The sequence below is a fragment of the Rhineura floridana genome, chromosome 5 (assembly GCF_030035675.1).
Source record: "Rhineura floridana isolate rRhiFlo1 chromosome 5, rRhiFlo1.hap2, whole genome shotgun sequence".
Lineage (NCBI taxonomy): Eukaryota > Metazoa > Chordata > Lepidosauria > Squamata > Rhineuridae > Rhineura > Rhineura floridana.
In genome coordinates this window covers 124,633,364-124,650,538 of record NC_084484.1, presented here as the reverse complement: position 1 = coordinate 124,650,538, position 17,175 = coordinate 124,633,364, and the positions used below count along the sequence as shown (strand labels likewise).

Below are 17,175 nucleotides of genomic sequence, written 5' to 3'. Positions count from 1 at the left end.
ATGAAGGGAGTTGTAAAATGCTTACATTCATTAACCTAAAGTAACTTTTGGGCTGAGATTCCCATTTCTAAACTCTGAGTTCTGATCAACCTGTAGGTATCTAGCACTTGTCTTCTGAGAAATCAGTTGTAATACAATCAGTTTCAAGTGAATATCTGAACACTTGTGGGTCCTGCATCCATTTACATTCATTATGAAAGGGATGATGAGCAAGAACTGACTCCTTTGTATATTGAAACTCCTAAGACCTCTTAACTCTTTATTTTCAAGTCTGTTTCAACAACTAAACTCTTACGTTGTTACCCAAGAAATCCCCACCTACCTCAAATTCCCGTGGAAGATCCAATTTAAGACTCAAATCCGGCTACACAAAACAGGTTCTTCCTGATTGCTGCCTGTATCAGTAATTTTACTAAAAAGGAAGAACAATCCAGTACTAACATACTGTTTAGATACAGAGTTTACTGTAGCATCTACATTGATTCTGGTTGTCCCTTCCCACAGCACAATACCAATCTGGTTTAACATGATTAATACAAGTGCTGCTGTCACTGTAAGCAGCAGCCATTTTGAATACCCAGTGACTATCCACCTGTCTGACACTTGGGTGGGTTATATTAACATTGCCTCCTGCTCTTTTAACGTTCAGTCTGACAAAGTGCACCCAAACTATTGTTTAACTGCTTGTATCCAATTTCCAGGGTTGAGACAGCTAGTTCCCATTTGTTTTTGCATTTGAGCCAATTGTACTATTTCCTTAACAGTTCCAATGAAAGAATTTTCAGAGCAAGCTCACCTAAAGCCTGGCAGTATCAGCCAACTGCTGTTTTCTTACAGAGTATGGCAAAAATAGTTCTTAATAAAGTAGCTGGAAGAAAGTTCAAGGGAAGGGACTCTGCCCTGCTAATGGCTGTAGTTTCTAACAGTGGCAAGGCTATGTAGGGGTTCAGGAACAAGTAAAACAGTGTATGGTTAGACTAGCAGTTAATCACCCCTAGCCTGGAGAATTTTGAAAGACTAACAATATTTTAGTTTAGCTACTAAAGGACAATTGAAAACTTAAGATAGTGTTTCTTTAGAAAGATTAGACCTGGATTCAAGACCCTGAAGGTCTTAACTGAAAAATTTAAGACTTTTGAAGGTGGACCATAATGTTGCAAGCGTGAAAGTGGAGCTCAAAAACACAGATGGCAATAGATCCAGAGTGGTTGGTATCCATTTCATCTGCTTTTACTGACAGGCATTTTTCAGCAATTCCACTCCCCTCCTTTTAGGGTTGGGATGTTTTGGAGCACATTTGGCAGGGGGAAAGGAAGATTGAAAATTGCCTGCCTGCCTGCCTCCCCTTTTCAGCTGATTGATGCCTTCTGTCCATGGAGGGACAGCACTGGGATATTGGCCTGGATTTAGTAGAAGGCATCTCTAATTCTCTTCATTGAAAAAAATTGGGCTACAGTAAGAGCCTTCTGGATGTTAAGCCACCACCAACTCTTACTTGCAGGCAATGACCCCATCTCCAAAATGGAAGCAGTATTCACCTCAGTTAACTACAGGAAGCTGTTTGCTGCCTACTCAAACTGTCCTGTTAACAGAGATAAGCCATGAATGAATGACATTTCTTTTATAGTATTTAAAAAGACAAAGTTGTAACAACCAATTAGGGATACTAAATCATCATCTGTTAAGTGTTTCCTGTGACTGGGAGCAAAGCATTTTATATTCCTCTGGATTTGTGCTATAGGTCGAAAAGGCATTGAGAAAGTCCTCCAGTGGACAGAGATGAGCTCTGCATCCTCTTGGAACCAGTTCCTAGAGAAAGACAAGACAAATCAACATTTAAGTCACCATATCCTAGGCATTACCAGATGCCCTTGGGAGAAAAGATTAAACAATTTTGTGCTGCAGGGATGTGCAACTGTGATCCTCTGGGTGTTAGATTGCAAATCTCATTAGTTCCAGTTAACATAGCCATTGGTCAGTGATGATGGCTGCCCATTTCCTACCGGGCCAAGTTCAAAGTTCTAGTTTTTGTGTATTCAGCCCTAGACAGCTCGGGACCAGGATACCTGAAAGACTGTCTTATCCCTTATATACCCAGCCGATCACTGCGCTCTGCAGGTGAGGGCCTCCTGCAGATACCATCTTATCAGTAGGTCCGTTCTGCACAATATAGGAAACGGAGCTTTAGTGTGGCGGCACCTACCCTGTGGAATTCCTTCCCCTTAAATATTAGGGAGGCGACATTTCTGCTATCTTTTGGCGCCTTTTGAAGACTTTCCTCTTTCAACAGTACTTTTAAGTTGAGACCTATCCCAGTCTGCGTCTGTGTCAGAATTGATTTTAATGTGTTTTCTTTAATATGTTTTTAACCCTTTTTTAAAAAGAAGTTTTAAAAGCTTTTTAAAAAAAAATTAACGTTTTGTTTTAATGTATTTTAAGGTCTTTTATGATGTTTTAGTTTTTAGCGTTTCTGTTTGCCGCCCTGGGCTCCTGCTGGGAACAAGGGCGGGATATAAATCAAATAAATAAATAAATAAATGACTTGTAACAGCTGGAGAGCCACAGGGTCCCCATCCACTGTTGCACAACATCAGTACTGCCATCTTGCAAAGAAAACGAGTTGCTTTAAAAGATTAGAGAACTTGAAGCAGGTAGTAAGATTCCCACATTCCAAGTCCAGTAATCTAATATATCTGTTACACTACCTATGCATTTAAGATGAAGCACAAGCTATAGCTTGGCATTTGCTACCCAACCAAATAGATCAGCCCAGGTCCCATTTATACAGTGCCTTGCAAAAGTACTCAGACCCCTGACCAATGCTGTCATATTACCAAATTACAAATGGTACATTGTAATTTCATTCTGTATATTTTATTCTGAAACACTGAAACTCAAAATCAATTATTTAAGATGGCATTGGTTTTATGTTGGGAAACGCTTGTAAGAAACAAACAACTGAAACATGTCATTTGCATAAATATTCAAGCCACACACATTAATATTTGGTAGAGTCACCTTTCGCTGCACTAACAGCTTTAAGCCATTTGGGGTAGGTATGTACCAGTTTTGCACAGAGTGTCGGAGACCCATTCTTCTCAGCAGATTCGCTCCAGGTCATTCAGGTTGGTTGGGTGTCGCTTACGGACCGCAATTTTCAAAGAGCGCCACAGATTCTCAATGGGATTGAGATTAGGACTTTCACTGGGCCACTGTAGGACATTCACCTTTTTGTTCTTGAGCCGCTCCAATATTGCACTGGCCTTGTGCTTGGGATCACTGTCCTGCTGAAAAGTGATTTTCCTCCCAAGCCTCAGTTTTTTTGGCAGACTGAAGCAGGTTCTCTTGCAATATTTCCCTGTATTTTGCTCCTTCCATTCTTTGATTTTAACAAGATGTTCAGTCCTTGCTGATGAGAAGCATCCCCAAAGCATGATGCTGCCACCACCATACTTCACTGTAGGAATGGTTTGTCTTGAGGCATGGGCAGTGTTAGGTTTGTGCCATACATAGCGCTTTGAGCTTTGGCCAAAAAGCCCACTCTTGGTCTCATCTGACCACAAAACCTTTACCCACATCACAGCTGGGGCACTCTCGTGCTTTCTGGAAAACTCCAGATGTGCTTTCAGATGGTACTTTTTGAGTAACAGCTTCTTTCTTGCCACCCTCCCATACAGGCCAGTGTTATGCAGAGCTCTTGATATGGTTGACTGGTGCACCATTATTCCACTCTCAGCCACTGAACTCTGTAGCTCCTTCAAAGTTAGCCTCTCTGTGGTTTCTCTCACAAGTCTCCTTGCTTGAGCACTTAGTTTTGAGGGACATGGCAGTGCCTGGGTGGTGTGATACAGCTTCCATTTCCTAATTATTGATCCAACTGTGCTCACTGGGATATCCCAACACTTGGATATTATTTTGTATCCTTTTTCTAATATATGCATTTGTATTACATTATCTCTCACTTCTGTAGAATGTTCTTTGGTCTTCATTTTTCTTCAGATCCACAGCCTGACCAGTGATCCTTCAGCAGTGGAGTTTTTATCCTGACAATGTGACAGCAACTTCAATCATTCACAGGTGGAGGCCAATGGTAAGGTAATTGTGTCCTCGATGAGGCAATTTCATCTGTGTAAACTGGGACCTTCTACAGCACAAGGATTGAATACTTATGCAAGCAACATGTTTCAGTTTTTTATGTTTCTTAAACATTTCCCAACATAAAATCAATGTCACCTTACAATAATTGATTTTGAGTTTGTTTCAAAATAAAACACACAGAACAAAATTACAATGTACCATTTGTAATTCAGTACTATGAGAGCATTGGTCAGGGGTTTGATTACTGTTGCAAGGCACTGTATGTGTGTAGCATCAGCACTGAGCCCATACCTCTCCATTGTAGATCAACCGTATAAACCAGTCCTTAGCACACTGGTAGAGTTCCAGTGTCATGTCTGAAGCATATGGAGGCCACTTGGAATTAAACACCCCCAGAGCCATTAGCAATGGAAAGAGGGTAACATCATGAACAGCATATAGAATGAGCTTCCTGAAAGAAAACAAGTGACAGTAATTCAAGTCTTAAATTACCAGTGACATACATTGTGCATAAGCAAATTTGGAGGCCTTGCTGCCTCATTTTACATTTATATTGGATATTAATTCTGTTGGTTTCTGGATATTAATTCTGCCTTTTGCTGGCAGATGTGATAGTATAAGCTAAATCAAGCATGCTTCTGGGTAGCTCCATTTCCCTTGGATTCTGCATGCAATCACCTAATTTGTTTTTCTTCATATGAAACTACTTTTGTAAGCTAAGTTCAACATGTTGCTGTTTAAATTAGGGAATTTACAAGTGGCCTTTACCCAGTTAGAGGGCAATTTAGAAACATCTACACAAATTTAAAATAGTACAACTGTCATACTTCCATCAGCTCTCCCCAGCATTCCTTATGAAAATGTTGTAAGTCAAATGCACATTCTAGTGCAGTTTTCTGTGAACGTGCCATGCCAGTCACTCCTGCCCACCCCATTTATTGCTTGTTTTGTCCCATTTCCCCTTTAATGATTTTAGTTGGCAAAGGTTGTTCGTGAGATGATCTGCAGAGACTACATGTATCAGTAATCTACATACCTGGTCTTGATTTCAGGAGAGGAAGGATCTACTGCCCCCTTAATGTTCTCCTCTATTACATTGAGGAGAGGACCGACTGACATCTGAAGAGTCTCTCTAGTCGGAAATAATAAAAAATAAATAAATCTGCTTTTAAAATTAAACATTTCTAACAAGGCTTGAACTTCAGTTCTGTAGTATCTTTTTAACAGTTCTAGATAACTGGTGTAACTGTGGTAATAGGAACTGGAGCAGGTTTAAAAGTAAAAGATTAGGAGTACGTACTACTAGCCTATACAGGAAGCCCACTTTTTAAAAAGTAACTGATTGTGCTTTCTATTGCAGGTATTTGCACAGAAACCCTCCCACCTTGCCACCCATACCATCCCTCCTCCATCTGACGTTGCTCACCTTAAATTATATTTTGTGACATAAAGGAGTGAATCTACAGCCCTCTGCTCAATCACTTGCAGAAAACTCTTCAGGACAGGGCAGCTAGGCAGATCATGTGCCTGAAAGACAGCACAGTGTCAATTAAAAAACCATTCCATAAACTTCAAGTGACAAGTGGACCACTGCCTTACATTAGGCAGAGGCACGCATGCATACACGCGGTTAGATATCTTAACAAGTGGTGCTACAGGAATGGCTTCTGTCCTTGTCTAAATCCATAGAGCGCCCTGTAGTATGAACAGATAGCTATATGGATCGAGTTCTGTTGCTGTTGTAATAAGTAAGTAAGACAAGATCAGGAGGACAACAGTAGGATGAGTGGAGAGTCTGCTCAGAGAGAGTTATCTGTAAAGTTTTGAGGAGGCTGGACTTTGTTTTAGTTCCTAAAAGGTAAAAGAACTGAGTTCAGTGTCTTGTATGCTTGTACAAGAGCAGTTTTCAAACTCAGCTGTTGGGAACTCAATGGAGTTCTTAGAAGCTTCTCAGTGAGAGAAAGTCAGTAATGACAATGCACAGCTTCTTTTTCAGACAAATCCATAGAGAAAGGGAACCGTGACTGTAGACAGATGGTAGAAAGGACACATTTAACTGCTTTTAAATACTTTGTTTTTGTTGACAATTATATCAATTTACCCAGATAAAATCTTCATTTTTCCAACCTACCCTATACATGTTGATCTCAGAGCAATATACAACAAGAAGAAAAAAATACTTGGACAACAAAAACCATCATAATAGTCATGTTCAGCATAAAATCTTCAGTATTCCTTCAGGCTTTGCTTCAACTGCACAGAAGCCTCTCCCACATTCAGTTTAATATTTACTGCCAAACCTGAGAGAAAATGCAGAGTAGGAGACCCTGTGCCAATGTCTCATGTGGAAAACATTTGGACCATTTAGAGCCTTGCTTAAGTGCAGCTCAGGGTGTGCTTTCATCTATATGGCACTGATGGCACTGGATTAATCCATCTCAGTTCTGATGGCACTAGATTAATTCATCTTAATAGTGGGGAGAGTATGGATGCACCCTCACAGAACTAGGCCCACTCAAAGGCCCGATTCATATTAAATGCATCATGGAAACTTTCTGTGTGATTAGGTCCTAGATTACAGGCAATATCAGTTCAGAGGAACTATATTTATTTATTATTTGATTTATATCCCGCTCTTCATCCCAGCAGGAGCCCAGGGCAGCAAACAAAAGCACTTTAAAACATCATAAAAACAGACTTTAAAATACATTAAAACAAAACATCTTTAAAAACTTTTTTAAAAACGGCTACATAGACCAAGGGAAGTAGTAATATTTCCACAAGGTATTTTGCACATTTCCATAAGCAAAAGCAGCTAGGAAGAGCTCATATCTAAATACAAAGTGGAAAAGACACATTTTGGGGACGGAGAGAAGGATTAAGAGATGAACTTGAGCACAAATGGATGATGTGAACTTTAAAAATGTTGGTTCTAGTTGTACACAAGTGCTAGAGTTAAGCTTAAGTCCTCACAGAAAAAAAACCCTGAGGTTTGAGGAGGGAGTTGAAGGAAGAGACATAGTTCCCTCCCTTGCCAGGTCTGTTGTCCATTTTCCAACTTCTGCAATGAGAACAGTTGCTGTACCAGCAACCATATGGATATGGAACATGTTGCTCGACTACAGCTCCCATTATGCCATAAATTTGGTATTCTGCTTTAGACTGTGGAGGTGGAGTCCAACAACATCTGGATGGCTATGCATTCCCCATCCCTGCTATACTGCTTTCAATGCAACTTCTCCAACGCACCTGTATGAATTATTTGGATGGCTAAAGAATTAAGAGGCTTGTTTCTTTGAAGACCCACCATACCTGTTCTGCAAATAAGTTGTCAAGAAGGAGAAAGAAGTCCACCTCATTCTTGCTGTCAATGCCCATTTTCTGTTTAATGGTCTTCAGATCCTCAGCGATAACTGGCTGCAGAAACACACTGGCCAACCTCTCCCTATCAAGGAAAAAGGAATGCTTCAGAATACTGTACAGATGTTGGCCCAAGGTGAGTTAATGTGTGTGGGCCCCTGCCTGTTTAAAGGAGAAAAGGAGTGAAAGGCTGTTGGGTTTGAAATGATGGGTTTCACGTTTGAAATGATGGGTTTCACAATGGCAGATTCACGACATGAAATAAATAATGAGTCAGATTTAGTTACAAAACAGCAAGAGCTCTAGAGGATGTGAATTTCCCCCCCCACGTCTCCAAGAAAAAATACCTTTTTCAGTACAAATCACTAGGTGTTGTAACAGATGGGCAAAGGTTGCTAACCTGTTGCTCTCCATATGTCACTGGACTCCACCTCCCATCAGCCAACATGGCCAATGAGTAGGGGTGATGGGTGTTGGGAGAGCCACAGATTAACCACCCCTGGAGTCTAGCCCATGGCCACCTTCCAGAATTTCTAATTTTGCGACACCTTCCTTAAAGGAAACTACCATAGATGCAATTTTTAAAGAAGTAGGATAGTGTTTTAGAAGACAGTGATTAAAATAGTTTTGTACTGGCTCTACTAGGAGTGAGCGAACTGGAGTTTACTCTTTATCCCATGGGCTTTTAACAGAAGCTTATAATACTTGCTTTTCTTTGAGCTGACTGGGCACCACTGAGGCAGTTCACTGAATCACTAGAATGGTCAAGCAGTATATTAGATAGCCTTTATCATAATCCCAGAGGATCCTACAGCAACCATATTAGCAATTCTGCAAAATACAACTGAATCAGGCATGGTAACTGGGAGCTAGAATACACAATTTGGGGAACTGACACTACTATCATCTGAATAGCTAACCAATAAAATATTCAAGATGTAAAACACAGAAGTATATCAAGTTACTTTCATGCCAACTGCTATTTTTATAAAACAGATTGAAACTCATCCATAATTTGGTTAGACAGCTGTTTTGCCATATAAGAGAAGTGACATTTGCCTTTTCTTGCTCATTTTGTCTTGGTCTCACAATCTTATTCAGCAGCAGCTTTTGGGCTATGACAAGATCTGACACAATCATTCCCTAAAGAGACTTTTGCAACTGCATATATTAACTTAAAAGTCACCCAGGCACGATAGAGAGAGAGAGAGAGGCACAGATAACAAGTTTGGATTTGCTTCATAAATGAAGTAACATTGCAACTTGTAAACTGAGAGAAGCAACACAAGGCCAACCACACCCAGGAAGTCAGAAGCCCTCTTTCAGCCATTTAAAAGAATGCTTGAAGGCTCAAATCGAGGTGCGGGTACAAATGTGCACACACCAGCCTTCTTCCCCCTTTGCATTTTGACTAAGCAGGTTCCTAATAGCAGAGAGGATTCTGAATGCAGTTAGAATCCCCCTTTCAACTTTCACGCTAAATGCAAGAAGGTTGGGAGAGGAGGGAGCAGGGCTGGCTAGCCTATGCCCCTAACCTACCCTGTTTGAGCTCTCACTTGCTCTTCTGAACTCCTGAACAGAACCAATTTTAGCAGAACAAGTTAATGGATTAGGGAAGCACATTGCATTTGGTCATCGGCTGATCTCATGCACATCAAATAGGTTGTGGCCTTCTGAAAGGCCTTGCTGCAGTAACCACTGCACCTTCTGTCTGTATAGTGGCACCAGTCAGAAAGATTGTGGCCACTTACCTGTTCGCAAGTTTCAGTAGTTGGCAGTTCATTGGATTGGGATAAAGGATTTCGGATTCTGCTTCGTCTGTCACTATGGTAATGGGTCCTGTGCAAGACAAAAACTTCAACTGTAAAGAGCACTTACTATTAACTTTTTAAATGTTTAGATGCTAAAAATTAATTCCAACAAATCTTCCACTCTACACTAATTTAAAATTATTAATTATTAACCCTAATCATTAGGACAACCTCCTACCCGTCTCTATCTTTATTTGTGCAAAGCTCATTAGGAAACTACCTCTGCACTTGAAAGCATAGAAGGCTGTACTCCCAATTACATTTCTGCTCCAAGCCAACGCTAAATCATGCCTACAAACGAATAAGGCAAGGGCCCACTGTGCTAAAAGCTAGGCAAACCACACTTATTAACACATGCCTTCAAATACTTGTTGAGGATATATTCAGTTCCTACATATAACGACTTACACCACACGATTCTCACTTGTAAATTAATTTACACCACAGCATGCTATCATCTTAATCAAAACAGTTTATAACAAACATGGTTATAAACATTTGGATTTATGAAACCAGAGTAAGCACATAGTTCTGCCCTTATCAGTTTCCTAATAATTGAGTTCAATGTTTTGAGGCACAGCACCATCAGTTTCTGCAAGGATTTGTGGTTCTGCACAAATTGCCTTGTGGTAACAGAACAGAAAAATATGAGTTCCTTAATCCTAGTATCATACCTTTGGAAACTGAACTTGATATTTGTTCAGTTTGCCTTCCTGGTGTCTACGCAGTCCCACATATGGGTTCTGTGCATGCTCAGAAAAACACATGGAACCTTTTAGACTGGGGGGAGCTGTGGGAGTTAAGCTCCCTCCTACATCAGATGCTCAAGACTGGTATTTGCTCTGCCTGGGTAAAGAAAGAAAGGCATGTAGTAGACACCTCCATGCATTATGAAAGTTCACACAACAGGCCAGCTACAACAGGCCTTAGGGAGCAGGCGCAGGCCTTTCTGAAGCTAGCTACGTGGCAGTGGCAGCTCCACCAGCCATACTACTAGCTCCTGGTCCAGAGGCAGGTGGGCATGGCAGCTTCCTCTTGCCACGCGTGGAGTCCACCTCCTTAAAGGATTTCAAAGGTTATGCTGTGCAGGTACAGAACTCATTTGTGTTACTCAGAAGAACTACTACTACTAGCAAGCAACTTGTCTTTTTTCTCATTGCCCATTTTTGAAATCAAAGATCTTGTTCTTAGTCAGCAAAGAATGTATCATCATTAAAGCAAGAGAGCAATGGGGGGTTGTCAGAAGTTACTGATGGTTCAGACTATATATATATATATATATATATAAAATGTATATCCTGCCCTTCCAGTAGGAACCCATAAATAAAAATATATCTACACTACAAACCTTGCACACATCATCTTCCCTGGGAGTTATAGCAAAGGGGGCCTAACTAGCACTCATCTGCAGAGAAATAATAAGTGCCTTCTGAAACTACAATCCCTCATTTACAGTGCAGGTATAGCCTACCAGAATGCATTAGGATATGGAATAATAGGGATAAACAGAAGACCTAAAAAGAATACAATGGCACAAAGGGCGAGGATCCCTGGCAGGGGACAGACTCCAAGGCAGAACTGAGAACAGAGCATCAAGAAGCTCCCCTTCATTGCTAACCTTCTTTCTGCTGTTGGAATAGCCCAGCTAGCAAACACCGCGTAGACTCCAGATTCCGAACAATGTTAGTGGAACGAACACTGAAAGACAGAAGGCAGCCCATGAAATGGAGCAAAATGGATGGTGGCAATGGCTGCTTCTGTACAAAGTGACAAGAGGTGGACTTGAGGTTTTTGCCATTCTGTGGGCTACCAGCAACAGCTCCAGATACCACCAGTCAGGACCAAGCTCTGCCAATGCACATGTTATTTGATGCCCACCCTAATGTGTTCTAACTGGAGATGATTAGCATTGAACTGAACACAGTGCTATGTGGGAGGAGGCCACTTAGGATCTTGGAGGGCGGTCTATTAAGGCTTAAGATGCAACATGCGTGCTTTGGATGGGATAGAGATAATCAGCAGGAAGGAGCAAAAAGCTGTTAGGAAAAAACCTAGAGACTCACAAGACCTCAGAAGGCTTGAACGCTGGCGAGAGGAAGTGGTTCTCCTCAATATAACGTCGTCTTAGCCTTTCCCCCAGTGCAAACATTTGCTGCATGCCTACTTTTGTCAGCTGCCCAGCAATCGTACCACCCTAGGAACAGAAAAGCTCTGTTTAGCTGTTGAATGTTAGATGCAACATTTCTGAAGGAAAATGCATTGCGTCACCTTTAGCACAATTTTTTTGTACTTTTCTTCATAAGGAGAATAAGGCCTTGGCCCACCAGCAAGGTCTGTTACTGTGTAGTCAAGCTCTGTTTGAACAGGGGTCTCCAAAAGAGCAGGATTCCACTCCACCTGTGCCCAAAACAAGGAGGGGTGGGAAGAAGCATTTGATTAGGAAACCATAAACTTCAAATAGCTAGAACAGTTTGACAATCCTGTTCCTATAAGGAATTAGGTTTGTTTCAGTGGGCTTAGGCATGGTAAGCTCTGCAGAGGGATGGGCTGTTCAAACATCAAGTTTAACACTCAGGCTGTGCTGCTGCAAGACACTGAGGAAAAGATGGCACCACATTTCACAATCTCCAGCCTCCAGGTTTTAGCATTTTGAAATATACAAAGACACTAATGTCAGGAACGTTTGCTAAAATGGATCTCTGCAGGACTGCCAGAAAAACCTAGTGCTAAAATACTACAATCAACTCCTCCGCTGGTTAAAATAACAATGCAGGGTCAGTTGCAATTATTCTAGAAGGGGCACAAACATACATCATAAGGGATGGGTCTGCTCAATGCCTCAACTGTAGCATCACCTATGGCATCTCTCCCCACCCCACAGCTACCCCATGGAGGAAAAGGCTATGTTCTACCTCCACTGTCAGAGGCAGTACGCCTCTGAATACCAGTTACAGGTGGGACGAGTGCTGTTGCGCTCAGATTCTGCTTATAGGCTTCCCATGGGCATCTGGCTGGCTACTGCGAGAACAGACTGCTGGATTAGATGAGTCCTCAGCCTGATCCAAGAGGGCTGTTCTGATGCTGTTAAACAGCTGAGTGGTGGGGGAAACGGAGCTGGCCATAGGCTTTGTGGCTGGTAGGCTTTTTTTGTGGGAGGTTCCCCATCCTTGCCATTCCAAGCACTTGCCTTAGGAAACACTGTAACATGGAAAATACAAATGAGGTTTGCACAACTTTGGAACATCTGGAACATAAGGGTTTCTCCATGTTCACACTTGGAAGCATATCGGCCATTAATAACTCATGGCCATTTCCCTAGAAATCCAGGTATAAATTATATGTTCTTAGGAACTTAAAGAAAACCAGTCTCAGTTTCCTCACAACTGCAATTTCTTCTGATCTAGAGAAGGCATCTGTCAAATTTGTTTATGACCAGAAGTTATCACAAGACCCAATGCAGAGCCAAGAGAGGAACACAGTGCACAAAGATATAAAAATAAAATTGTTACAAAATTGAGAGGAAATAATATAGATGTTGGGTTACAATTCGTAAACTGCGCAAGCAGAAGTTGCCATGCTTGTCTTGTCTCTTGGTTAAATCTTTATGAATGACAATGCCCTGGAATGTGCAGTCTTTCCAGATCTGGCTACATAGTCTGATGGTACAATGCAAGTGCAGGATAGTATCGCGTGAAGTATTAGTTCCCTTCTATTCAGCACTGGTTAGGCCTCATCTTGAGTACTGCGTCCAGTTCTGGTCTCCGCACTTCAAGAAGGATGCAGACAAACGAACAGGTTCAGAAGAGGGCAACAAGGATGATCAGGGGACTGGAAACAAAGCCCTATGAGGAGAGACTGAAAGAACTGGGCATGTTTAGCCTGGAGAAAAGAACACTCTTCAAGTACATGAAAGGTTGTCACACAGAGGCCGGGATCTCTTCTTGATCATCCCAGAGTGCAGGACATGGAATGGGCTCCAGTTGCAGGAAGCCAGATTTCAACTGAACATCAGGAAAAACTTCCTAACTGTTAGAGCCATACGGCAATGGAACCAATTACCTAGAGAGGTAGTGGGCTCTCTGACACTGGAGGCATTCAAGAGGCAGCTCGACAGCCATCTGTTGGGAATGCTTTGATTTGGATTCCTGCATTGAGCAGGGGGTTGGACATGATGGCCTTGTAGGCCCCTTCCAACTCTACTATTCTATGATTCTATAATAACATCTGTCACAGGTAATATCAATAAGTAGCTCTCTTAGTATCAATCAGTGAGGCACAGGCACTAACCACATCTTATAACTGGAAATAAATTCTGTGGGGCAAATACAAATGCATGTTTATGCATGCATCTTCTGAAATTAAAAGGCAAAATGCAAGCTCCTTAACTGAACACATATTTTACAGTATTTAGTTAGCTAGCCTATGGGTTAGTAACATTCATAAAATGATGAAATATCTAAAACAATGTTATAAAGAATTAAAATGATAAATGGGTCACTAAAGTAAATCCTCACCTATCAATATGCGCATACAACTTTGAATACAGCAGGGGGTATATTCCAACTGCCACCAGCATGGCCAGTGGTCAGAGATGATGGGAGTTGTAGTCTAACAACATCTGGAGGACCATACATTCCCCACCTCTGGTATACAGTTGCACTTAAAAGGAATCTAGGCATTATCTTTCAATGCTCACAATTTAGGGCTATAGCACAAAACTGGTAATGATTGAAGTATGTCATTAACTGGTAGGGGAGTAGCCTGAGTGAGCACACCCTACTAGTATGCATTGCAGGCATTAAGTAATGTACAACAATAAGCTGATCTCACACTGAGTTCATTCCCTTAGCTCTGCAGCAGTCTACATCTTCTTAACATAATCCATACATTTGCTTCTATGTTGTCTACATTTTAGCCTGGCTTTCTAGGGCAAATAGACCTGTTAAAGTGTAGATCTGCTGTATGTAGGTGTGTTATTACTATGCTTTCTATACTTTGATCTGCATTTCTTTTAGAGGTTATTGGCACTGAACAAAGCTAATCTATCTCACTTGTGGTTCATGCCCAGGCCCACACTGACAGCAGTGAGCCAGTAAGCTCAGCTACTACGCTGCTCCTCAGATACCAACTTCTGCTTCTGCCAACATGCACCTGCTGTGCCAAATGGCTGTTAGCTCAGCTGAAAAACTACAGCACCTTTTTAAAGAGTTACATTAACTGTTGTTAGGGATTTCCAAGCTAGGGAGTCTTTTGTTCAAATGAACCTACTGGATAATTTGGCAAGCCATTGCTTCTTATGCACACTGCACAGGCCTACCTTACAAGGTTATTACAAAGTTTATTTGAGACAATATACCCGAGATGCTCTGAACACCCAAAAGCACCATATAAAGTGTGTGTGTGTGTGTTAAACACACACACTATCACAACCAGGCACTTTCAGGTAGGTGTGGGATGATGCAGCTGTCCTTTCCCCCAATGTGATCTCGGGTTCACCTTCCTTAAGTTCACATCCAGGGGCTGCATCACAGGTAGGTACCATGGGCTACTGCCAAAGCCACTGCCTGCCTCCTGGCCCTGCTGTCATTGCCCATCTGCTGTCATATAGCCAGGAAGGGCCATAGCTTCATGGTAGAGCCTTGTGTGCAGGTTCAGTTCCAGGCATCTCCCGAGTTTCATCCCTGGCATCCCAGAGAGATTCCCTGCCTGAAACCATGGAGAGCCCCTGTCAGTCAGGGTAGACAACTAGGGCAGATGGACCAGTGGCCTGACTTTGTAGAAGGTAGCTTCCTATGCTAGCAGGCAAGCAGTGACGAAAAAGTCGGATCCTTACGTTGCCCTGCGCTCTCCTTCTGGGTGGTTGTGCGGATCGGGGACAAGTGAATGGCCAGCGGGGGGAAGAAGCCAAGAGTGGGTGGGCCTACTTCGGGAGGGGCCGCATGGGAGCTCTCTTAGCCAAGCCCTCCCCGCCTGCCCAGCATGGAGCAGGCGCTGCTCCCGTCGTTCTTCTTTTTTGGAAGAGGGGGAGGGAAGGGAAAGGGGCCCATGTTATTGCACATCTAGCCCTGGCCACCTCTCACCTGCTCCACATCTGGGATAGGCCTGAGAGGAGTACGGGCTCCGTGCCGAAAAAGGACCTGCACCAGCTTCAGCTCCAGCGGGTCATTGCTGCTGCGCGGAGTTTTGCTCCTTCTCGGTTCGGCCAGGACTCTCCTTTTGCTTGCTACGCAGTACGCCAGGGTGCCTAAGATTCCTACCCGAGCCCACAGACTCATGCTAAGAAAAGATCCTGAAGAGCGGAAGGGATGACAGCGAAGCCTCGTCGGGCGCAGCTGATCCACGGGCGAGCCTAGAAACAGAGACGAGAGCGGCCACTGTATGCCTCCGACTCGGCTGCCAGTGGAACTGAGAAACCAGTTGTTGTTTTAGTTGCCCCCTCCTCACATAAAGCCGCCTTCCTCTTGAAGCCCTTATGTTGGAAAAATACCAACCCTGGCTGCAGAGTGACTACCTGTACTTCGTCCTCTAGCTCAGGAACGCCCGCCAGGTGAGGCGAGCTCCTGCTGAGAGCTAAGTCTCCTCCCGGGCGGAATCCCAGGCGCTATTCAGAGGTGGATCATGGGAAATGCGGTTTCTTTAGCTGTTCAGTTTCTCCTGCAAAGAGCAGCGAAAGGACTACCACTCCCAGAGGTCTGCGCGGTCTTTCCCAATTGGTCACATGTATGGCGTGGAAATAGGTGGGAGTTCTCATAGTCTGGCTAGTAACCGTCTGCAACTGGGGTAGCCTAGGAGGCCTCCAGATCCATAAATGTCTTGTTTGTGGTCGAATTATTGTGAAAACCCAATTATCAAGAGTCTATAGCTGTGGGGGGTTTTTTTGCCTTCTCATTGGCTGCTCCCCTAAGTCCACCCCTTTTCAGTGATTGGTCCATAACGGTCATTAGCTTTTTGCAGGCTTTTTCAGAAGAGCGCAGAAACGTGTATTTGTGGATGTGCAAAAGGGCAATGTTATTCCCTCCCCACCCCAAGCAAAATAAACATCTGGGTTGTTACATATAACATAAGGATGGGAGCCACTGGTCACTCCCAGTTCCATTGAATTTATTGAACTTTCCCTGTTCAATTGTTTCCCACTATCCCCTGCTGTTACCTTTTGCCCAGTGCACCCACCAAATCTCTTCATGCCGCCTCCTCCAAAATTGTATTAGATCCTTTACCGCCCACCATGGGAGAAAGCAAGAGATTGTCATTCAGTTTCAAGTTAGCAAAGGGACAACCCAGATTCGTCAGTTTCAGGCTTGGAGAAAAGAACACAACTTACAGTGCTTGCACTTACACACACACACACACACACACACACAGAGAGAGAGAGAGAGAGAGAGAGAGAGAGAGATCTGGCCGTCTGGAGGGAGAGAAGCTGATCTCCCCTTCCTCTCGTTTCCCAATTTTTGGTTCTTTGGTATGTTTGGCTTCCCCTCCCATCCCCATCAACTGTTGGACAGGAAAAAAAAGAGACTTCACCTGCTTGATCGGCTGCAAGATCAATGCCACATTAAAGTATTAGAGCTTACTCCTCTCCCCCCCCCTTTCTCCCTGTCAGCCCAAGGAAGCTCAGTTAAAAACCTCCTTTAAACTCAGTGCTTTCAATGAATTGTTTGTGCAATATGGCAAAATAGTTTTTAAGTGGAAATATTATTCATTAAACATTTGATTTTACATTTGATCACAAAATAGTTTTTTTAAAAAAAATGTGATACAGTTATAGAAGCCAGAAGGAGGAAGTACCCCAGTTCATTACCAGAAGCAAGAATGAACTGTCAGAAAGAATGTGGAGGCATGGGCAGAGGGTGCAGGAAGAAGGGGCTTGGCATATGATGGAGGAATGAACGCTTACTGGGTTTTCGGT

At 42.8% G+C, this 17,175-nt stretch overlaps 1 protein-coding gene across 3 annotated transcripts; it reads right to left on the bottom strand.

Moving 5' to 3' along the window:
* Window positions 1-442: 442 nt before the first annotated feature.
* Window positions 443-16,039, bottom strand: ACP6 (acid phosphatase 6, lysophosphatidic). Of its 3 annotated transcripts, none has more exons than XM_061627990.1 (11): window positions 15,761-16,039; window positions 15,350-15,618; window positions 11,538-11,666; window positions 11,333-11,463; window positions 10,888-10,967; window positions 9,210-9,297; window positions 7,411-7,543; window positions 5,525-5,625; window positions 5,135-5,230; window positions 4,390-4,549; window positions 443-1,809 (listed from the first exon to the last, which is right to left on the bottom strand). In XM_061627990.1, the coding sequence occupies exons 2-11, from the start codon at window positions 15,542-15,544 to the stop codon at window positions 1,675-1,677; spliced, it is 1,248 nt and encodes a 415-aa protein (XP_061483974.1). In that variant the 5' UTR covers window positions 15,545-15,618; window positions 15,761-16,039; the 3' UTR covers window positions 443-1,674. The 3 variants fall into 3 exon arrangements, with proteins under 3 accessions (XP_061483974.1, XP_061483973.1, XP_061483971.1); XM_061627989.1 differs by having other exon boundaries at window positions 15,781-16,039; XM_061627987.1 differs by having other exon boundaries at window positions 15,350-16,039.
* Between the last annotated feature and the right edge of the window lie 1,136 nt (window positions 16,040-17,175).

Excerpts from the sequence above, each read along its gene's own strand:
- ACP6 (XM_061627987.1), bottom strand. The coding sequence starts at position 15,544 with ATGAGTCTGTGGGCTCGGGTAGGAATCTTAGGCACCCTGGCGTACTGC. Across the intron at positions 10,968-11,332 it reads TTCAAGCCTTCTGAGGTCTT|TGTTCGTTCCACTAACATTG; the intron begins GTGAGTCTCTAG and ends TCTGTCTTTCAG. Across the intron at positions 7,544-9,209 it reads CTACTGAAACTTGCGAACAG|GGAGAGGTTGGCCAGTGTGT; the intron begins GTAAGTGGCCAC and ends TTTCCTTGATAG.